Here is a 17,907-nt window from a genome sequence, read left to right on the forward strand (position 1 = left end):
CCCGAACCTGCACAGGCGAGGTAAGAGCCACCAGAGGGAGCCCTATCTCCCTGGCCCATCTACTGTCAAGCAGATTCCCCTCAGAGCCCGTGTCCACCAGTGCTGGGGCCTTCAGGGTTGAGTCCTCGAACAGGATCGTGACTGGGAGTCGTGTAGCAATGTGGGTGTGTCCCACGTGAATGTTTTGGCCCACCCCTGGCCCAGTCTCTAGGGGCGGGCGTTGGAGTTTAACCGCTCGGGGCAGTCGTTTGCCATATGCTCACTCGAGCCACAAACATAACAAGCTCCGTGGGCCCGCCTCCTTTGTGCTCCAGGTGCCCTAAATGTTGCCCTGCTCGTGTCCATAGCTTCGTCAGCAGGGGGAGCCATAGGCGCACGGAGCGCAGGAACAGAGGAGCGTGGGGAGGGCGGAGCTCGATCGGACCCGGAAGGGAGAGGGACGACGCGTGCCTGGCCACGCCCTTCGCCTCGTTCCCGACGGCGTTCTTCTAACCGGTTGTCGAGTCGTATGACTAGATCGATAAGCCCATCTAAATCCCGCGGTTCGTCCTTAGCCACCAGGTGCTCTTTTAGGACCAGTGACAGTCCGTTTATAAAGGCAGCGCGGAGGGCAGTGCTATTCCAGCCGGATCTCGCCGCCGCGATGCGGAAGGCGACTGCATAGGCAGCTGCGCTCCGGCGTCCCTGTCGAATGGACAGTAGTGCGGTTGAAGCGGACTCTCCTCTATTGGGATGATCGAACACCGTTCTGAGCTCCCGTACAAACCCATCGTAAGTATGAAGGAGCCGTGAGTTCTGCTCCCAGAGCGCTGTAGCCCAAGCGCGTGCCTCCCCACGAAGCAGATTTATCACATAAGCTACTCTGCTAGCGTCAGTCGCGTACATCACGGGACGCTGAGCGAAGACGAGCGAACACTGCATAAGAAAGTCCGCGCACGTCTCCACACAGCCTCCGTACGGTTCTGGAGGGCTTATGTAAGCTTCTGGGGACGGAGGAAGGGACCGTTGAACGACCAGTGGAACGTCACTTTCACGCGCAGGGTCCTCGGGAGGGAGAGCCGCAGCGGCGCCCGAAGGGCGTGCCTCCACTTGTGCGGCGAGAGCCTCCACCCTGCGGTTTAGGAGAACGTGCTGCTAAATCGATCCGAGAGGTGAAAGCGGTGAGGATCCGCTGCAACTCACCGATTACCCCTCCCGAAGCCTCCGCTGCGCCTTGGTCTTCCATTGGCCGTTCAACAGCCGGTTGACGCCCCTCGGGATCCATGACGCTGGCCGAGATATCCTGTTGTGAAAGTGTAGGAACACGGACCCACAACAGGGGGCGCAATGAATGGACAATGGAGGAAGTAAAAAACAAGATTTACTACTGAAACAAGCACAAGTAGTATAACAAACACAATGTTTAGGGTCGAATCCGCTGGTGTCGTGTGGGCAGGCTCGAAGATAGGAGACGTCCGTCTCAGTCGAACCGGAACCACCCAGATCTCCACTGCCACCGAACCCCGGAAATACTGGAACCGCCAAGTCCCGAATTCCCAGGTGGCCACTGCCTCCGCTCGTCGGATCCGGTACTGCTGGCAGGAGAGAGCAAGAACACACAGGAGTGGATGAACGCACCCAGTACAGAGAGGGGAGAAGCCGCCTCCACCTCTTGGCAAAGTTCAGCAGGAAGGTGAGTACTTATCCAAAGAAGGAGGGTCTCAGTAGTCACCAGTCCTGAAAGGTTTAACAAGTTTATCAATCACAGAATATGCTGCAGAGAATGTTACCTTGGTCTTAGGCGATATCTCGGCCGTCCTCCTGATATACCTCGGTGCTGAGTAGAAACAGCTGTGTTTGGTGATGGGTGACAGCTGTCACCCAGATTACTCCCATGATGCGGTAGCGCCCTCTGGTGCCTGGAGCCCGCACTCCAGGCAGGGCGCCCTCTGGTGGTGGTGGGCCAGCAGTACCTCCTCTTCAGCGGCCCACACAACACTGTTTCTTTCTCTTTTTGCTCTATATGCACCACTCTGTATTTAATCATTAGTGATTGATCTCTGCTCCCCTCCACAGCATGTCTTTTTCTTGATTCTCTCCCTCAGCCCCAACCAGTCCCAGCAGAAGACTGTCCCTCCCTGAGCCTGGTTCTGCTGGAGGTTTCTTCCTGTTAAAAGGGAGTTTTTCCTTCCCACTGTCGCCAAGTGCTTGCTCATAGGGGGTCATTTTGACCGTTGGGGTTTTTCTGTAATTATTGTATGGCTTTGCCTTGCAATATAAAGCGCCTTGGGGCAACTGTTGCTGTGATTTGGCGCTATATAAATAAAATTGATTGATTGATTTGATTAATTTATATATATATATATATATATATATATATATATATATATATATATATATATATATATATATATATATATATATATATAGCGGCATCAATAACATCCACAGTTCCACTGCTGCACCTGAGTCTTTAAAATTGTCTCTGTCGTCATAATGGAATGCCTCCATGTCCCCGTTACGATACATCTTGCAAAGTCCCAGCTCCTCAGCGGCTCGCAGTAATGTGCAACGTGGGGCCGACACCACGATGACATCACCGGTGGCATTCTCGCCAGGATGGGCTAGCAAAGCGGCACCTGACAGAGGAGACAAAGTGGAAGAAGGTTAATATGACCCCTTTAAACAAACACACACACAATCAGATGTCTCCATGAAGGAGAGCCGTGCAGCAGCAGAACCTCAGTACTGAGGAAGCCAGCAAGTGAAAAAGTCTAAGAGGTTGCCCAGTTATGACCTTTCTGCAGCAGGTAGATGGTTACTGCTGTCTGGCTGAGTGGTTGCCATCCAGGACCCAGGTCAAGTCTGCAGTGTGGTGAATGCAGGAAAAGACATTATCACCACAGACCTGACCTGACCTCAGAAGTAACTGATAAAGAGGGATTACGTTGGTCCTGCATCAATACCAGCACCATGATGGAGGTAAACTCACCACCCTCTGATATTCTACAACTCCAATTCCAGTGAAGTTGGGACGTTGTGTGAAATGAAAATAAAAGCAAAATACAACGATTTGCAAATCCTCTTCAACCTATATTCAATTGAATACACCACAAAGACAAGATATTTAATGTTCAAACTGATAGACTTTATTGTTTTTGTGTAAATATTTGCTCATTTTGAAATGGATGCCTGCAACACGTTTCAAAAAAGATGGGACAGTGGTATGTTTACCACTGTGTTACATCACCTTTCCTTCTAACAACACTCAATAAGCATTTGGGAACTGAGGACACTAATTGTGAGTGTCATGATTGGGTATAAAAGGAGCATCACCAAAGGTTCAACAAGCAAAGATGAGGTGAGGATCACCACGTTGTGAATAACTACGTGAAAAAATAGTCCAACAGTTTACGAACAATGTTTCTCAATGTTCACCTGCAAGGAATTTAGGGATTCCATCATCTACAGTCCATAATATAATCAGAAGATTCAGAGAATCTGGAGAACTTTCTACATGTAAGCGGCAAGGCCGAAAACCAACATTGAATGCCGGTGACCTTCGATCCCTCAGGCGGCACTGCATTAAAAACCGACATCATTGTGTAAAGGATCTTACCGTGTGGGCTCAGGAACACTTCAGAAAACCATTGTCAGTTAACACAGTTCGTCACTACATCTACAAGTGCAAGTTAAAACTCTACCATGCAAAGTGAAAGCCATAAATCAACATCCAGAAATGCCGCCACCTTCTCTGGGCCCGAGCTCATTTGAAATGGACAGACGCAAAGTGGAAAAGTGTGCTGTGGTCTGATGAGTCCACATTTCAAATTGTTTTTGGAAATCATGGACATCGTATCCTCCAGACAAAAGAGGAAAAAGACCATCCAGATTGTTACCAGTGCAAAGTTCAAAAGCCAGCATCTGTGATGGTATGGGGGTATGTTAGTGCCCATGGCATGGACAACTTACACATCTGTGATGGCACCATCAATGCTGAAAGGTACATCCAGGTTTTGGAGCAACACATGCTGCCATCCAAGCAACGTCTTTTTCAGGGACGTCCCTGCTTATTTCAGCAAGACAATGCCAAGAAACATTCTGCACATGTTACAACAGCGTGGCTTCGTAGTAAAAGAGTGTGGGTACTAGACTGGCCTGCCTGCAGTCCAGACCTGTCGCCCATTGAAAATGTGTGGGACATTATGAAGCACAAAATACGACAACGGAGACCCCGGACTGTTGAACAACTGAAGTCGTACATGAAGCAAGAATGGGAAAGAATTCCACCTACAAAGCTTAAACAATTAGTGTCCTCAGTTCCCAAATGCTTATTGAGTGTTGTTAGAAGGAAAGGTGATGTAACACAGTGGTAAACATACCACTGTCCCAGCTTTTTTGAAATGTGTTGCAGGCATCCATTTCAAAATGAGCAAATATTTCCACAAAAACAATAAAGTTTATCAGTTTGAACATTAAATATCTTGTCTTTGTGATGTATTCAATTGAATATAGGTTGAAGAGGATTTGCAAATCATTGTATTCTGTTTTTATTTACATTTTACACAACGTACCAACTTAATTGGAATTGGGGTTGTAAATCCACATACGAGGTCTATTAGAAAAGTATCAAACCTTATTATTTTTTTCAAAAACCATATGGATTTGAATCACGTGTGATTACATCAGACATGCTTGAACCCTCGTGGGCATGCGAGAGTTTTTTCACGCCTGTCAGTTACGTCATTCGCCTGTGGGCAGTCTTTGAGTGAGGAGTCGTCCACCCTCTCGTCGATTTTTCATTGTTTAGGAATGGCTCAGAGACTGCTGCTTTGTTTGATAAAATTTTTTTCAAAAACTGTAAGGCACAACTGAGTGGACACCATTCGATAAATTCAGCTGGTTTTTGGTAAAAATTTTAACAGCTGATGAGAGATTTTGGTCTGGTAGTGTCGCTTTAAGGACGGCCCATGGCGCCTGACGGCGATCTGTGCTTCGAGGCGGCAGCGTCTCACCGTTTCAAGTTGAAAACGTCCACATTTCAGGCTCTGTTGACCCAGGAAGTCGTCAGAGAACAGAGAACTTTCAGAAGAAGTCAGCATGAGGAGTTTATTCGGACATTTCATTGTTAACGGACATTTTGTAATGAAAGAACATGCGGGCAGAGTCGCATGTCGGGCCGGACCCGACCACGGGGGTCGCGACAGGAAAAACACCTCCGTGTTGGAAACCTTAACGGGCAAGTTGGAACATGCCCAAGCTGTTGAACAATTTCTCAGTTACTCACTTGTTGAAAGCCATCAAAAGCCACCTGAATTTTACAAATGGTTTTCAACACGGAGGTGTTTTTCCTGTCGCGGCGCACACAGATTTGCCGAGTCATCACAGAAACGACTCGGCGAATTTGCGCGCACGTCTTTCATTACAAAATGTCCTTAAACAGTGGAATGTCCGCATAAAGTCCTCATGCCGGCCTCTTCTGAATCTTCTCTGTTCTCTCACGACGTCCTGGGTGAATTAAGCCTTAAATTAGGATGTTTTCAGCTCGAAACAGGCCGACGACGGCGCCTGGAAGTGTTGCGCGACGTTCCGCTCCGTGGGAAGTCCTTACAGCGACAGAAACACCCCATAATCTCTCATCAGCCGTTAAACTTTTCACCGAAAACCAGCTAAATTTCTCGAATAGTGTCCACTCGGATATTCCTCACAGGTCCAGAAAAAATTTTGATAAAGCAACGTGCGCTGTCTCGAGCAGCATGTGAAACAAAGGAATTCAGCCGAGAGGGCGGGACCACAGCTCACTCAAGGCCTGCCCACAGGGAAATGACGTCACCGACACGCGTGAAAAAACTCACGCATGTGCACGAGGGTTCAAGCATGATTGGTGTAATCGCACGTCATTCAAATCCATATAGTTAAAAAAATAAATAAAAGTGTTGGTTTCTTATCTAATACACTTCGTACACTGCATGTGAGACAAAGAGGGAAAAACAAGACTGTTGATATGTTCTGTGCTTCTCTTTGAGTTCTCACCTCCATCTTTCTGTGATGCTCCAATAAGTCTCATGAGCCATCTCTTGGTCTCAGGGCGAACCCACTCTCCCAGCTTCACCAGAACCAGCGGCTCTACCTGCTTTGACACACAGCAGGGACAGTTCACCTTGGTCCATCCTTGACCGATGCTGCCCACATTCAGTTTGCTCAGGAGCTTTGGATCCTGGTCTGGACAGGTCTCAGTGAGGCGGGATGGGCCCGTGGTGCCAACACCATCACTGTCTCTATCAACCCCCACCTTACTCATGCTGAGGCTGGACCAAAGGAAGGACAAAATATTTGACTTTGACAGGTCTCGAAGGCTTTTACCTTCATCTTAACCATCACTATGGACACGTTTAGGAAAGTAGAACCTGATCATCATTATGTCTAAAGACGAGTCTCCGAGCAGCCATCACCGTGAAGATCAGTGCAACTCCAGCATCACTATACTTAAATGGTTAGACTCTTTCTCTCCGATTGTTCTGTCTGAGTTATTTTCATTAGTTACTTCATCCAAACCATCAACATGTTTATTAGACCCCATTCCTACCAGGCTGCTCAAGGAAGCCCTACCATTATTTAATGCTTCGATCTTAAATATGATCAATCTATCTTTGTTAGTTGGCTATGTACCACAGGCTTTTAAGGTGGCAGTAATTAAACCATTACTTAAAAAGCCATCACTTGACCCAGCTATCTTAGCTAATTATAGGCCAATCTCCAACCTTCCTTTTCTCTCAAAAATTCTTGAAAGGGTAGTTGTAAAACAGCTAACTGATCATCTGCAGAGGAATGGTCTATTTGAAGAGTTTCAGTCAGGTTTTAGAATTCATCATAGTACAGAAACAGCATTAGTGAAGGTTACAAATGATCTTCTTATGGCCTCGGACAGTGGACTCATCTCTGTGCTTGTTCTGTTAGACCTCAGTGCTGCTTTTGATACTGATGACCATAAAATTTTATTACAGAGATTAGAGCATGCCATAGGTATTAAAGGCACTGCGCTGCGGTGGTTTGAATCATATTTGTCTAATAGATTACAATTTGTTCATGTAAATGGGGAATCTTCTTCACAGACTAAAGTTAAATATGGAGTTCCACAAGGTTCTGTGCTAGGACCAATTTTATTCACTTTATACATGCTTACCTTAGGCAGTATTATTAGACGGTATTGCTTAAATTTTCATTGTTACGCAGATGATACCCAGCTTTATCTATCCATGAAGCCAGAGGACACACACCAATTAGCTAAACTGCAGGATTGTCTTACAGACATAAAGACATGGATGACCTCTAATTTCCTGCTTTTAAACTCAGATAAAACTGAAGTTATTGTACTTGGCCCCACAAATCTTAGAAACATGGTGTCTAACCAGATCCTTACTCTGGATGGCATTACCCTGACCTCTAGTAATACTGTGAGAAATCTTGGAGTCATTTTTGATCAGGATATGTCATTCAAAGCGCATATTAAACAAATATGTAGGACTGCTTTTTTGCATTTACGCAATATCTCTAAAATCAGAAAGGTCTTGTCTCAGAGTGATGCTGAAAAACTAATTCATGCATTTATTTCCTCTAGGCTGGACTATTGTAATTCATTATTATCAGGTTGTCCTAAAAGTTCCCTAAAAAGCCTTCAGTTAATTCAAAATGCTGCAGCTAGAGTACTGACGGGGACTAGAAGGAGAGAGCATATCTCACCCATATTGGCCTCTCTTCATTGGCTTCCTGTTAATTCTAGAATAGAATTTAAAATTCTTCTTCTTACTTATAAGGTTTTGAATAATCAGGTCCCATCTTATCTTAGGGACCTCGTAGTACCATATCACCCCAATAGAGCGCTTCGCTCTCAGACTGCAGGCTTACTTGTAGTTCCTAGGGTTTGTAAGAGTAGAATGGGAGGCAGAGCCTTCAGCTTTCAGGCTCCTCTCCTGTGGAACCAGCTCCCAATTCAGATCAGGGAGACAGACACCCTCTCTACTTTTAAGATTAGGCTTAAAACTTTCCTTTTTGCTAAAGCTTATAGTTAGGGCTGGATCAGGTGACCCTGAACCATCCCTTAGTTATGCTGCTATAGATGTAGACTGCTGGGGGGTTCCCATGATGCACTGTTTCTTTCTCTTTTTGCTCTGTATGCACCACTCTGCATTTAATCATTAGTGATCGATCTCTGCTCCCCTCCACAGCATGTCTTTTTCCTGGTTCTCTCCCTCAGCCCCAACCAGTCCCAGCAGAAGACTGCCCCTCCCTGAGCCTGGTTCTGCTGGAGGTTTCTTCCTGTTAAAAGGGAATTTTTCCTTCCCACTGTAGCCAAGTGCTTGCTCACAGGGGGTCGTTTTGACCGTTGGGGTTTTACATAATTATTGTATGGCCTTGCCTTACAATATGGAGCGCCTTGGGGCAACTGTTTGTTGTGATTTGGCGCTATATAAAAAAACTGATTGATTGACTGAAATGGGGAATCTTCTTCACAGACTTCTTCCTGTCCCAGTGAGATCAGATCAGATCAGATCGTAGGTGATCAGCTCCTAACAATCGGAGCTGCGTCAGTCACAGTCAGTCAGAGCTGCGTGTCGTCAGAGCGAGCTGCAAAAAGTTTGTACCTGAGTTTTCAGAGGTGGTGTTTGTGGTTGCCATCTGCCACGCCGGTGTTTGCCAACCCGGACAGTGGGAATACCACCTCAACCGGCAACTTAGCCCCGCGACTGGACAGCAACAACGTCCGAGGCCCGCCCAACGTGGTGAATTCACTGAGGCCGCGCGCTGCGTCATTAGAGCCGCGCGTCACGAGTGCCGCTTCCCCGAGGCCTCGTGCAGCCACCGCGGATCCATCAGCGCGGATCCATCAGCGCGGAAACACCGAGGCTGCGCGGCACCAGCGCACTGCAGATCCATTCCGGTGACAAACAACGCAGGCTGTTAACATCGGCGATCGACAAGCTGCTCATAAGCCGACCATGGGGCCTAAGAAGGTTCTGACAGCGGAGGAAGGTGACGATATTAAAAAATCTCTGGACTTTCTATCAGAGGAGATTTCTGTTGTGAAGCAGCAACAGAAATCAATCATGGATCTGGTGGAGGAGGTGAAGGCATTACGGCTCCAGAACGCCGAGAAAGACCGGCATCTGGTGCAGCTGGAAAATAGAGTGGCTGAATTGGAGCAGTACACCAGAATCAACGATGTCATCATCACTGGTCTTCACATCAAACCACGGTCCTACGCACGGGCGGTAACAGATGAGAGCGGAGGGGATCCCAGTGAACAGGAGGTCAGCTCTGTGGAAAAACAGGTTGCTGATTTCCTCCTATCTAAAGGTATAGAAATGGATTTAAATAACATTGAAGCGTGCCACCCTCTGCCCCGGAGAAATGACGGTGATAAACGAACCGTCATCATGAGATTCATCAACAGAAAACACCAAACAGCACTGTTAAAACAAGGAAGAAAACTGAAAGGGACAAACGTATTCATCAATGAACATCTCACCAAACGGAATGCCGACATCGCCAGGAAAGCACGCTTCTTAAAGAAACAGGGAAAAATCCAGCACACATGGACTTCAAACTGTAAAATATTCATCAAACTGAACGGATCACCAGAACAAGCAAAAGTCATGGCAATAAGGAACATCGAGGAGCTGGACAAATATGAACAATAGGTATGAGGACTCAAACACATCACAGCACCATGATGCAGACTGGAGCAACCCACTCATCCACATCATCTACACCCGGAGACAAGAGAGACATAATGACTAAGGATAATGATCCGTTTATTTCTGCCCAGGAGCTCTGTCTAGATACATTTAATTATAATAACTCTGCTAACCACCCCTTCGAATCTGAAAATGATCCTGATACCTTTTTCAGTGAGAATATTGTGAGACAGTGCAAATATTTTACAGAAGAACAATTCAAAAATTATAAAATCAATGATGAAAATTTTTCAATTATACATTTCAACAGCAGAAGTCTTTCTCGTAATCTGTCCACTATTAATGAGTGTTTGAAAACATCCAAAAAACTTTTTTCAGTTATTGCAATTTCAGAAACATGGTTAAATGAGGATAATAAAGATCTGGTATATCTTGATGGTTATGAATTGTTCCTGGTTAATAGGCAGACGAGAAGGGGCGGAGGCGTTGCATTGTTTGTAAGGTCAGATTATAAGTGTAAACTCATTAACAACATGTCATTTACAGTGGACAACATCATGGAATGTGTTACCATAGAAATGACATCTATAAACTCCAAAAACATAGTTGTTAGTTGCATTTACAGAGCTCCTGGGACAAATATTGACACCTTTGAAGACATTATCTTAGGAATGTACAACAAAATCAACAGAAATAAGCATTTATTTGTCTGTGGAGATTTCAATATAGATTTTTTAAACCCTCACAATCATCCACAAATTACCTCATTTATAAACACCTTGTACTGTTTAGGGCTGTTTCCAACCATCATTCATCCTAGCAGAATAACTATGGACTCAACAACTCTCATTGACAATATTTCAACTAACGTTATATCCGGTAATCTTAGTGGGGGACTACTGGTCAGTGATATCAGTGATCACTTGCCAGTTTTCTCAGTCTTTGAATTGGAGGGTTGTTGTAAGTATCGAAGCAATATCAAATTCATGAGTAGAAAAGTAACACCTGAAACAATTGATAATTTAAGGGAGGATTTATCAAGTCAGAATTGGTCAGATGTTTTTGTTGATGATGTTGACAGGTCATATGATGCTTTCATTTCCATTTTTTCCAGTTTGTATAATAAACACTGTCCATTTGTTGAAAAAATATATAGAAATCAATATAGCAACAAACCATGGATAACTAAGGGACTTCAGAGGGCATGTAAAAAGAAAAACGTACTATATAAACAATTCATAAAACTACGAACTAAGGAAGCTGAAAGTAAGTATAAAACATATAAGAATAAGTTAATCAATATCATGAGACTCAGTAAAAAAACATATTATAATGAGTTACTTGTCAAAAATAGAAATAACATCAAAAACACATGGAACATATTAAATGAAATAGTAAAAAAGAATAGAGTAACTAGAGATTATCCTTCATTTTTTCAGAGTAACAACTACATCACGATTGATAACGACGAGTCTATTGCTGAACACTTTAATGAATACTTCGTTAATGTGGGTAAAAATCTTGCCAGTAAGATTGACTCATCAACTAATAACTTCTGGGTCAATAATTCAACGTTTAACAAATCTGTTTCAATGTTCATTGGTGGTACTCATGAAAGGGAAATACTTGATCTGGTTCATGGTTCAAAAAGTAAGAAATCGACTGATTTTAATAATTTGGATATGGCTTTATTAAAAAAAGTTATTGATTGTATAGTAAAACCGTTCAATTATATTTGCAATATGTCACTAAGTACTGGTAAATTTCCTTCTCAAATGAAAATAGCCAAAGTAATTCCTCTGTTTAAAACTGGTGACAAACACACATTTTCTAATTATAGACCTATATCACTCCTGCCACAATTTTCCAAAATTTTGGAAAAAATATTTGCTAAAAGATTAAATGATTATTTACTGAAGCATAACATCATTTGTGAAGAACAATATGGATTCAGAAGGTCTCGAACTACATCACATGCTTTGATGGACTTTGTGGAAAGTATTGCAACTGCAATTGATAATAAACAATACACAATAGGTGTTTTTTTTGATTTACAGAAAGCGTTTGACACAATTAACCATGGAATACTATTAAGTAAACTGCAGAAATATGGAATCAGAGGTCTGGCATATGAATGGATAGCTAGTTATTTACAAGGCAGATTTCAGTATGTTCAATTCAATAATACAAATTCTGAACTCAGGGATGTCACATGTGGGGTGCCGCAGGGCTCAGTGCTGGGTCCTTTGTTGTTTATAATCTATATAAATGATATAAGTTGGGTGTCGAGTTCACTGAGATGTGTCCTTTTTGCGGATGATACAACTGTGTTCTGTAGCGGTGAAAATCTTGAACAGCTTCTGGACATAGTGGAGAAAGAACTGGAAAAATTTAAGGTTTGGTTTGACGCTAATAAGTTGTCACTCAACCTTGGGAAAACTAAATGTATTATATTTGGAAATAAACAGGCACCCAAATGTAAAAATTTAACTATAAACAATAAGGAAATTGAGTTAGTAACAGAGAATAAATTTTTAGGTGTTATAATTGATAATAAACTTAGCTGGAAACCACATATAAATTATGTGAAATCAAATTTGTCAAAAACTATAGCCATTTTGTATAAAGCCAAAGACCTACTGCCGCAAGAAGGGTTACTTACTTTATATCATTCTCTGATAGTACCATATATGACATATTGTGTTGAGTCATGGGGAAACACTTACAAATCAAATACCAATCCAATATTCCTTTTGCAAAAACGAGCCATACGAATCATCTGCAATAAACAATATCGTGAACCAACTCATTCTCTATTTGTGTCTTTAAATTTATTAAAATTCATTGATTTGGTCGATTACATTACAATTCAAACTTTATTTCGAGTGAAAAACCAAGCCTTACCGAGACAAGTCCAGAGTCTGTTCCGATTGAGGGAATCCAGATATAGTTTAAGAGGTTGTGCAATTTTTATGAAACCACCAGTAAGAACAAATGTAAAGGGTTTTTGTGTGTCTGTGGTTGGGGTGAGGAAATGGAACAAATGTTCAACAGAGGTTAGAATGAGTAGTACCTTAGTGAGAGTTAAGAAACTACTCAAAAAGAACATTATGTCTAAGTATCATAAAGAAGCAAGTATAATTTGATTTATATGGAATGTTCAATTTATAAGTGGGACTTATTGTATATTTGAATGTGTGGGTATGTATATGCGTATGTAGATATATAGATATGGGTAGGTGTATATGTATATAAGTGACTGTGTATATGTATGTATATATTTATGTTTGTAAAGTATATACGTATGTATATAGGTATATGTGGCACAGCCCAAGCAGAGGGTCACCCCCAAGAGCCTGGTCTGCTTGAGGTTTCTTCCTTATAGGGAGTTTTTCCTCACCACAGTTGCCTAGTGCTTGCTCTGGGGGTTGGTAAGGTTAGTCCTTACTGGTGTAAAGTGCCTTGATTTGACTTTCTTATGATCTGGTACTATATAAATATAATTATAAGTGAATAGTATATTGATGTGTATGTCTGTGTGTCGACATGTAGTAGTGAATTTATATTTATGTAAATATGACTGATTAGAATTGTTGGACTTGTACTAGCAGGGGTGGGCGCTAATAAGCTTTGCTTCAGCCCACACCCGTTCGGACTCACTAGTTTTGTCTGTGTTTGTTTGTGGAATTGTTCATTTTTTTCTATTTGAATATTTTGTGTGCCGAATTAAAAAAACTTTGTCAAACTTTGTCAAGACTAAGGTTAATTATGGAGTTCCACAAGGTTCTGTGCTAGGACCAATTTTATTCACTTTATACATGTTTCCCTTAGACAGTATTATTAGACAGCATTGCTTAAATTTTCATTGTTACGTAGATGATACTCAGCTTTATCTATCCATGAAGCCAGAGGACACACACCAATTAGCTAAACTGCAGGATTGTCTTACAGACATAAAGACATGGATGACCTCTAATTTCCTGCTTTTAAACTCAGATAAAACTGAAGTTGTTGTACTTGGCCCCCCAAATCTTAGAAACATGGTGTCTAACCAGATCCTTACTCTGGATGGTATTACCCTGACCTCTAGTAATACTGTGAGAAATCTTGGAGTCATTTTTGATCAGGATATGTCATTCAATGCGCATATTAAACAAATATGTAGGACTGCTTTTTTGCATTTGCGCAATATCTCTAAAATTAGAAAGGTCTTGTCTCAGAGTGATGCTGAAAAACTAATTCATGCATTTATTTCCTCTAGGCTGGACTATTGTAATTCATTATTATCAGGTTGTCCTAAAAGTTCCCTGAAAAGCCTTCAGTTAATTCAAAATGCTGCAGCTAGAGTACTGACAGGGACTAGAAGGAGAGAGCATATCTCACCCATATTGGCCTCTCTTCATTGGCTTCCTGTTAATTCTAGAATAGAATTTAAAATTATTCTTCTTACTTATAAGGTTTTGAATAATCAGGTCCCATCTTATCTTAGGGACCTCATTGTTGTATGGCTGGGGGGCCTGGCTGCCTTTTTGTTTCTGTCTTTTGTTTTTCCTTCCAGGTGGCTTGCATTTGGGACTGAGTGGCTGTGTTGCTGAGGTTATCAGGACCTCACCCTGATCACCTGCGGCTCGTCAGGACTTACAGCTGTGGTGCATCTATATGGATTGGAACATGGTGGCATTTAAGACTGGAGTATACAGTGTGTATTTGCCAGAGACTCGACCTTGTGACCAGACGGGTGAGATCGTCGTCTCGGGAGCCATCTCATCATCAGTGGATGCAGAGAACGTCCAGGGTTTGATGCACGGTCTGTGAAAGAGGAGGGGGTGAGGTCTCACGCTCGATCAGCACACTTCCTGAGGTACGTTAGATTTTGTGACTAACGTTTATACAGTCAGTAAATGTGTCCCTCACACCTTATTATATTGAGCTGTACGTTAGTCATGTATCGGCTTCCACTGCAGTGGAGTTTTGTGAACTGGATGTTCCATGCCTGCAGGTTGGGAAGCTGATTAGTAATTAAGCCAGGAAGTGTTTGCTGTTTATGTACACCTTTGAGTGGTCTCTCTGTGTGTAGAGTGTGGACTCACATAATGGTTCCTTCTTTCACAGACTCGGTTTGTTGCGGCCACCTGGGGGGTGTCGGCGGGGTCCTTGGGTCCGAACGGCTTCTGGCTCCGGACCGTTAGCGCTGCTGGGAGCGCACCGTATCACCACCATGCCAGACCGCACACTCTTTTGTTGTTATGTATCACTGTTATGTATTAAATTCAGTTATCCTTTGTACCGTGCTCTGCTTATTTCATACTGGGTCCTTCAAACGCTGGTCGGTTCTCCGAGCTGCGTCCGACACATAACACTCATAGTACCATATCACCCCAATAGAGCGCTTCGCTCTCAGACTGCAGGCTTACTTGTAGTTCCTAGGGTTTGTAAGAGTAGAATGGGAGGCAGAGCCTTCAGCTTCAGGCTCCTCTCCTGTGGAACCAGCTCCCAATTCAGATCAGGGAGACAGACACCCTCTCTACTTTTAGAATTAGGCTTAAAACTTTCCTTTTTGCTAAAGCTTATAGTTAGGACTGGATCAGGTGACCATGAACCATCCCTTAGTTATGCTGCTATAGACTTAGACTGCTGGGGGGTTCCCATGATGCACTGAGTGTTTCTTTCTCTTTTTGCTCTATATGCACCACTCTGCATTTAATCATTAGTGATTGATCTCTGCTCCCCTCCACAGCATGTCTTTTTCCTGGTTCTCTCCCTCAGCCCCAACCAGTCCCAGCAGAAGACTGCCCCTCCCTGAGCCTGGTTCTGCTGGAGGTTTCTTCCTGTTAAAAGGGAGTTTTTCCTTCCCACTATTGCCAAGTGCTTGCTCACAGGGGGTCGTTTTGACCGTTGGGGTTTCTCCGTAGTTGTTGTATGGCCTTGCCTTACAATATAAAGCGCCTTTGGGCAACTGTTTGTTGTGATTTGGCGCTATATAAATAAAATTGATTTGAATTGATTTGAAATGTAGAACAAGTTATTGTGAGGGAAGAAGAAGAAGTAAGTCCTATATAGGCCCCACCCCTGAGGTTCGTTAGTGCCGGTGATTATCCTCAGGTTCCGCAGCAGGAAGCGGATGAGAGTCTATGACTCCTCTTTGCAGGGCTCCAGTCTGTCCCCAGTCAAGACTGGTACCCATTTGCAGCTCAGTGCCGGAGAGTCTTCTTGTTCAAGGACACAGACAGGTAGTGTAACCTGGAGTCAAACCCAGGTCTATATATTGGTAGCCCAACTCCTTATACCACTGAGCTACCTGCACTTTATCGGTTGTGTTGACATTTTTGAGTTAAGGTTAAGGATTTAAGGGCAAGATTACAATTTCAACATGAAGGGGTTGTGGTAATCCTTTGGTAAAATGGTTAATGGTAAATGGGCTGCATATATATATATATATATATATATATATATATACACGAGGTCTAATAGAAAAGTATCAGACCTTTTTATTTTTTCAAAAACCATATGGATTTGAATCACGTGTGATTGCTGTGAAGCCTGTAAAATTTTCACCGAAAGCCAGATAAATTTTTTTCGAATGGTTTCCAGCTGCTAGTCTATAACAGTTTCTGAAAAAATTCTGATGGAAAAAAAGCCCAAATCATTCCGCCATTTCCTGACAATGAAAATCCGCCGAGGGGGTGGACCACTCCTCACTCAAAATCTGCTCACAGGCGAATGACGCAACCGACAGACGTGGAAAAACTCACACATGCGCACAAGGGTTCAAGCTTGTCTGACGCAATCACGTGATTCAAATCCATATGGTTTTTGAAAAAAATAATAAGGTCGGATACTTTTCTAATGGACCTTGTATGTATATATATATATATATATATATATATATATATATATATATATATAAGGGCCCTTAGTGATTTTCTGGTGTGGCTCGGTTTTGAACCAAGAATCCTCTGGTCTGAAGCCAAACGCTTAACCACTTGACCATCCCCTCCCCTTCCTTGCCACCTCCCTCAGTGCCAAGGAAGAGTGTCTCTTGATCTAAATTGGATCTAATAGGATTTTCTTTCACCAAAACCTCAAATCTAGGCTTGCATCTCAGATGTACCTTCTGGCAAATTGTAGCTGAACTTTCAGGTCTTCTTTTTAATAAACTCCTCTTCTGTACCACTTCATCATAATTCTGTATAACTGGGGATACAAAATGCAAAACATACACTGTGCACAATTTCTCCAATCACAGCCACAGAAGCCAATAACTTCTTCTGGGTTGTCTGGGTGTCTTGGTGGCTTTCCTCACCCTTCTCCTTCTTGCACAGTCACTCAGTTTTCGAGAACAGTTGACTCCACACAGATTTACCATAGAGTGCCATACTGTTTGTATTTCTTTATAATTAATGTAAATAAAGTCCAAGACATATTCAGTGACTTGGAAATGTTCATGTATCCATCCCCTGACTTGTCTGAAGAAAACTGGCAATTAAACTGATTATTTACAGCTATTATACCAAAGGGGCTGATTACTTATGCAACCCACCACCTTGGCTTTTATATTTACGAGGTCTGTCCAAAAAGTATCCAACCTTTTTATTTTTTTCAAAAACCATATGGATTTGAATCACGTGTGATTGCATCAGCCAAGCTTGAACCTTCGTGCGCATGCGTGACTTTTTTCACGCCTGTCGGTTGCGTCATTCACCTGTGAGCAGGCTTTGTGTGAGCAGTGGTCCACCCCTCTCGTTGGATTTTTATTGCGAATAAATGTCTGAACGATTTTGAGCTTTGCTGCATCAATTTTTTCCAGAAACTGTGAGAGACCTCCAGGTGGACACCATTCGGAAAATTCTGTTGGCTTTCAGGGACGATTTTATGGGGGTTACACAGATTAAGGAGTGCTCCAGCCGGTTTAAAGACCACCCACAGCTGCTGAGAGCGCACCGCACTCCGAGCGCCAATCAACAGGCTGAAACCCCGCTGAAATAACCAGATCATTTCCAACGTGAAGGCTTTGTTGATCCGGGACGGCGTCTGACTTACACAAAAAGGCAGGAGACGTGGACATCAGCACTTTTTCGGCATATTCCACTGTTAAAGGAGTTTTTTTCATGGAAAGAAAAGTGGACGGATGCGCCACCGTGCTGTTCATGGCGAGGGACAAAACTACCTCCATGTTGGTCTCACAGGACGGCTTTGAGATGGCTTTCAGACGGCTGTCGGTGGGGTTTCAGTC

At 43.1% G+C, this 17,907-nt stretch overlaps 1 protein-coding gene across 3 annotated transcripts in view; it reads right to left on the bottom strand.

The window, feature by feature from the left end:
• The window catches only part of ano10b (anoctamin 10b), a 41,821-nt gene that overhangs the window by 21,148 nt on the left and 2,766 nt on the right, over window positions 1-17,907 (bottom strand). For all 3 annotated transcript variants that reach the window (XM_034177230.1, XM_034177229.1, XM_034177228.1), the window contains 2 exons: window positions 6,013-6,287; window positions 2,445-2,618 (listed from right to left, as the gene is read on the bottom strand). In XM_034177230.1, coding sequence (XP_034033121.1) covers window positions 2,445-2,618; window positions 6,013-6,280 — 442 coding nt within the window. In that variant the 5' untranslated portion in view covers window positions 6,281-6,287. The remainder of the gene's footprint in view (window positions 1-2,444; window positions 2,619-6,012; window positions 6,288-17,907) is intronic.

The sequence above is a fragment of the Thalassophryne amazonica genome, chromosome 8, assembly GCF_902500255.1.
Source record: "Thalassophryne amazonica chromosome 8, fThaAma1.1, whole genome shotgun sequence".
Lineage (NCBI taxonomy): Eukaryota > Metazoa > Chordata > Actinopteri > Batrachoidiformes > Batrachoididae > Thalassophryne > Thalassophryne amazonica.